Source organism: Anabas testudineus, chromosome 24, assembly GCF_900324465.2.
Source record: "Anabas testudineus chromosome 24, fAnaTes1.2, whole genome shotgun sequence".
Taxonomy (NCBI): Eukaryota; Metazoa; Chordata; class Actinopteri; order Anabantiformes; family Anabantidae; genus Anabas; species Anabas testudineus.
In genome coordinates, this window is record NC_046632.1 from 18,595,962 (window position 1) to 18,601,961 (window position 6,000).

Below are 6,000 nucleotides of genomic sequence, written 5' to 3' on the forward strand. Positions count from 1 at the left end.
TTGTCTTTCCTGCAGGAAACACACACACACACACACACACACACACACACACACACACACACAGAGTTTCCCTCTGATGGTTTGTAATGATCAAGTTGTGACAAACGTATTTTTGAATAAATGAAGCAGCACAATATATTTGTGACTTAGTTTAGTTTTATAGAAACATCATTTTTAGGTGTCCTCTGTCTAAATTCAGTAATAATAAGTTACAGATGTTGGCAGCACAACGTAGTCACACGACCTACAACAAACAAACATATACCAATAATTTAACCGACCTGTGTTCTAGTGGATCATATTTGTCTTTGTCCTAATGGCAGCCAAAGTCATGACAGATAAATATTGGACCATAAAAGTCAGAGGCTGATGATATTTGGCCTTTCCCTGTCTGTGAGATATTATCCATGTTTGCGTGTGTATTTTATGATCCACATCACAACCCATATATAATTAAAGCCAGGGTCAGTGCGCATGTGAAGGTCAACTACACGCTAATAACCTGCTCCAGTTATGATGCATGCTCGCTCAGCTGCTCCCAGCATGCACGTGGAGCCCAGCATCATCATTCCTTCTCACCTTCTCTCTGCTGCTGCGTCTTAGTAACAATAAAATCTCAGCCAAGCTCCACTGCAGCCGCTTCATCTTTTATCTGCAGTCGGCTGGAGGGACGAATGCGACGAGCGTCTGCTGCAGTTCTCACAAACAATCATCTGCGTGTGTCCGTGTGCATCACATACATTCAGAATCAGGTGACTTCCTGCTCAGCGTGACCCTGACTGACTGTCTCACACTCCTCTTTCATTCAGCACAAGTGAGACATGTTTTGAATCGAGTCCCCTGAACGGCACTATGATGGGGCTCAAGACGGGAAAAACACGGGTTCATCTTCTTTCAGCCCAAAACAAAACAGATGACCCTATAAGAGAGACCTTATATATATAAGAGCAGACTCTTCAACCTTCTTATCGGTTTCTGAAAACCCTCGTTAGTGTCGTGCAAACCCGCCGTGTTCCACTCAGGCTTTATTGGATGTTATACTAAGTTATCTGTTTGGCAAATGTTGCAGGCAAATTGAATTCCACCTCAGAAGCCCATTAGTGCATGTGCCACCCTGAGGGAGATCTGGCTGTCAGCTCCGGTTTACATCCCACAACACAACAAGATTCTGGCATTTTCTTATTTTCTCTCTGTGGCTCCTGTTCTGCTTCTTTCGTACCGTTTCCACACAGACCTGTGCTTCGTTTAAAACCACTCCACCTCTCCTTTGTTGCTTTGTTATAGCGAGACTGAAACCATCTTCATCTAAATATTAGCCTGCTAATTGTCACTTTCTCTTTCTCCACCATTAAGGAGATGGGTGGTCACCAGCACACAGAGACCTGGCAGCGAAGCTGAGCTTATTATAAACCTCTGTACATCTTAGGTGTTTGTTGAGTGTCAGCCGGTGAGTTGCTGCCGTGTAAATCTGAGTCAGCCTTTCGGGCTGCACCTCCAAACTTCCCAGAGCATAAATCACCAAGCTGGTCTGCTGCGGTCTGAAGTGCTGGGAGACAGACGATGGAGGTGAGAGGATTTACAGCCAGGTGCTGCTTCTCACAGTAACGTAGCTACAGTGAGTCCAAACTCTGATCTGCTGCTGTTCGTTATGTACCGATAGAGGTTGGATCCCCTCCAGACTGAAACATTAGTGGAAACTTTAAAACATGTCCACTGCTGTTTACTCAAACTGTTTTCATTTGTCTAATACTTGATGACGTCCTGACATGTTCTCGATGCTGGATGTTCGAGTACGTACGAACGTAACAATGCAAAGATTTAGAACCAGTACAGCAGCAGCTGATGTAGTTTCTACAGAAACAGAACATAAACTCTCATTACCGGCTTCTTTGTTGTGAGAAACTCGAACAGATTTGTAGTGAGACAGGCGTTCATCGACTGACTGAGTCCTGATTTCTTCAGAATAGGAAATACTGCAGCAGCGAGGTGATGGGGGTTATTCTACATCACTGATGGATTAGAAGGTTTTACACGTCCAACCTATTCGCTGAACTGACTGTCTGCCCCTGTGGTGTCTAATATGACGATACTGGATTAACGATTAAAATATCTCCATGATCCTTTAGTTTAGATTGAGTTAGTTTAGTTTAGTTTGTGCTACACTGAACTCTCTGTGCAGCGCGACCTGCACTTCAGACCAATCATTCAATTCACAACTTGCCTGTTCATGTGTTTTTTATTATGTTTGGTTAAATAAGGAAATTAGTTTAATTATAAAGTAACTTAGAAATTATTGTAAGAACCCACATGAAGAAATCCTGAATGATGGTGATGTGACATCTCCCACCCCCACACTGCAGTCTGGTGATGCTCTGTTTGCACCTTTCCTCTGTTCCTTCGTTGGTGTCCCTCTCTCAGCTCCACTTCAGATTTTCTCCCACTTCTCTGCATCCAGTCGAGAAAGCATGAAAACATATTACTCATCTCTCCTAACAAACAGCAGGCATCCCCCATCATCAGTGGGATCTTAATTAACCCACTAATCTACATGTGGAGCACCTGATGCCACCTCCCTGCAGCCGCGAGCAGCGTGACTCCATCTCTAGTCGCACTGATGATGGACAACATGTGTTAGTACGTCATCACCACCTGATTATATTTGCAGTATAAGTACACATTATGTCATTTTAGAGGTGGATATGTAAAAGAAACCTATTTCTCTCCTCTCCTTTCTCTCATTCATTTTCATTTCATTTCCACACACGCTCTCTGTCACATTCACTTTCTCCATTAGATTTTTCTATTTCATCATTTTTCCCTCAAATACTTTCTCTCATTAACGGGAACAAAAAGCGACTGGATCATTCCACCTCTCTCACCCTGACTGCTCGTTCGTCTGGCTCCCTCCTTTTTCTCATACATAACACTGTACAGCCCTCATCAGCACATCAACACACACACATCATCTTTCTCTGCATGTTTGCACCCACAAAGGCCTTAAAGAATGAATGCCTAACAGGTCTATAAACACGTCTGAGATGATAAATATTTCATGCTCATGGACATGAATGAGCTGCAGCCAGAATTGATTTTCTATACGTAGCACGTTCTCTACAGCTTTAACCCCGTTGCTCACTTGGAACGAGTCTTTTTCGTTGTTCTTGTTTCCAAACGTGTTCTTATAATCCACAAATATTCAGATCTTTCAAAAACTCTTTTTACAAAACCTCACTTTCTAAAAAGGTCTTTACTTTTCCCAACTCTTAAAACAGTCACCACCAGACAGAGCTGTCCTCGCTTTCAGCAGGTGTCCACGTTTACAACTGTCCCCATTTTGTCTTCACCTTCCAAAAATGTGTTTCTAAATGTGAGCCTACAGATTTTTATATTTTTAATATCCTCATGTCTAACAAACCTTCTAACTTTCCCCAAGTGTTTTATACAAACGTCCACACTTTCTAAAAATGTCGATGTTCTAAAATATCCCATCTCTCTACAAAGTATCTTCACTTGATGTCCAAAACTGTCCAGAAATGTCCAAAACTGTCCCCATTCTGCAAAAGCCCCGACTCATTTGATTTAAAATTGCCACGTTCTGACTTAGTTACAGAGTCCTCCTCTCGCTCCTCCTCTTCTTTCAGGCAGGATTGGACATTATCTAATACCTATCAATACTCCTCCACAAATCAGCCTGAGCAGCTCTAATTATGCTGCAGAGTACGTACAAGGCTCCAGAGACTCTTTTTCTGCAGCTCCAAGTAAATTACCAATTCATCAAACAGTCATTTAAACACAGCCCCAGCATCTTTTATTCACATATACTCTAAATGAAATGTCTTTACCTGCACACTGCACTCACCGGCAGCTGCTCAGTATGTCCAGCATGTTACAGCTGCTGGGAGTGAATAATCTCATCCTAATTAGATGTTCCCCTAATATTTTCTCACACCAAGAAAATATGCACTTGATTTTATTTGAGCTTCTCCAGCTGAGTCTAAACAGCTTAATGAGATGCAGTTCAATACGTGTTCATGATCACAGTGTGAGCAGAGACTCCTGCTGCGACCACTGGACGTCCATTTTAAACAAGAGGAAGGAAGCAAGGAGGAGTATAAATATAAAGGATAAGGAAATTAAAAATGCCACCAAGGATCTTACAAAAGTCTGATGATCAATACAGCAGTGGAAAAAAAATCCATCACAAGTAAAAGTTTGATTGAAATGTTACAGAGTAAAAATACATAGAAATACTCATCAAAAGGCACTTAAAGTATAATATAAATATATATATATATATATATATATATATATATATATATATATATATATATATATAAATACTCATAAAAAGGCACTCAAAGTATTATATATGTATATATATATATATATATATATATATATATATATATATATATATATATATATATATATATATATATATATTAAAGAGAGTTTTTCCTCTCCACTGTTGCCTAAAGCTTGAACCAGACAGTTCAAAAAGCCTCTAGTTTATTTCAACAATGCATCATGTGGTATAAGATCTCATCATATTGTTTCTGAAGCAGCTGAGTCAAAGTGATGGATGATGGAGTAAAAAGTACTGTTTCTATCTGACGTGTTGAAAATGAACTTAGTGAATGGAAACACTCACAAACAAGGAAGCAGAAGATTTCAGGACAAAGATGCAAATCACTGAGTCACCAGTGAACCTTTAACATTCAGATCGGTGGAGGAAGAAGATTCCAGAGTTTTTACTTCAGTAAAACCTAAAATAAAACTAAAAATTCCGCTCTGCTGAAGTTCTGCATTCAAAAGTTGCTAAAAGTATTTTAAGAAGAAAAGAAGTGAAACAGGAAACTGCTCCTCTGAAACATTAATGTTAGAACTGATTCAGCTGCTGTATTTGGAAGCTGCTGTTTGAATTGGGACACTTGGTTAGGGTTAGGGTCAGGGTTACTAATACTGTGCAAATTCAATGAATGAGCATGAAAACACATCATCAGGATGCTAACTGGGAATCAGTCTGTCTTTCTTCTCCTACCTGTCCGCGCTGAGCGCCGTGAGCGTGAACACAGACACGCCGACGGAGGTGAGCTGAATGACGGGGATGAGTTTGCACGCCGCCTTTCCGAACACCCACTCCTCGAAGAAGTAGCGGGAGGCGTCCACCGGCACGCAGGTGACCAGCAGCAGCAGGTCTCCCACCGCCAGGCTGGAGATGAAGATGTTGGGCACGCTCCGCATGGCGCTGTTGGTGATGAAGATCTTCACCAGGGTGATGTTTCCCAGCAGACCTACGGTGATGATCAGGATGTACACCGAGGTCATGACGCAACGCACGACGAAGTGCACCGTCTCCCCGCCGTCCGAGGCCGCTGGCCACCCGGGCTCCTCCGTGGAGTTGGGGCTCAGAGCCTCGGAGTCTGGGGATAAGTTGGACAGGTACTCGTCGTCCATAGTGGCAGGGTGCGCCCGTCCTGCGCAGCGCGGTGATATCCACACAGGAGTAAACGGGAGAGGAGCTTCTGCGCAACCGAGCGCGCAACGGGGTGCTCCGCGCGTAAAGACGCAATGTCAGCCGGGATTTTCACTCCGAGGCGACCTGTCAGGAGAGAGAAGCCTCTTCTAACTACTGACGGACGGAATGAGGGGGGAGAGGCGACTGGTGAGCAGAAGGAGAAGGAGGAACTTCTTAGACTCTCGTCTCACAGAGAGGCAGAGAGAGAGAGGGAGAGAGAGGGGAGGGAGACGAGTGGGGGGGGCAGCTCGATACTGCAACAGGGAGGAGAAAACGGAGGAAAAATGACAAAACCAGATGAAGAGGCAACAGAAACAGAAAGAGGGGGAGGACGCAGACTCGCCTTTCAGTGGGTTCTGCAGGTTTTGGCCTCTTTGCTCCAGTCAGTGAACTTCAGAACTGGACCCACTAATGGCTCCGGTTCTGAGTGGGAGCACGTTGCTGCAGCAGGTTCAACATCTCCTGGGAGGACTGATACCAGA

The 6,000-nt window shown here is 43.3% G+C and overlaps 1 protein-coding gene across 1 annotated transcript in view; it reads right to left on the bottom strand.

Moving 5' to 3' along the window:
- Positions 1 to 5,457, bottom strand: part of nmbr (neuromedin B receptor) — a 29,442-nt gene extending 23,985 nt beyond the window's left edge. The window contains exon 1 of the mRNA XM_026342101.1: positions 5,042 to 5,457. Coding sequence (XP_026197886.1) covers positions 5,042 to 5,457 — 416 coding nt within the window. The remainder of the gene's footprint in view (positions 1 to 5,041) is intronic.
- Positions 5,458 to 6,000: the final 543 nt, after the last annotated feature.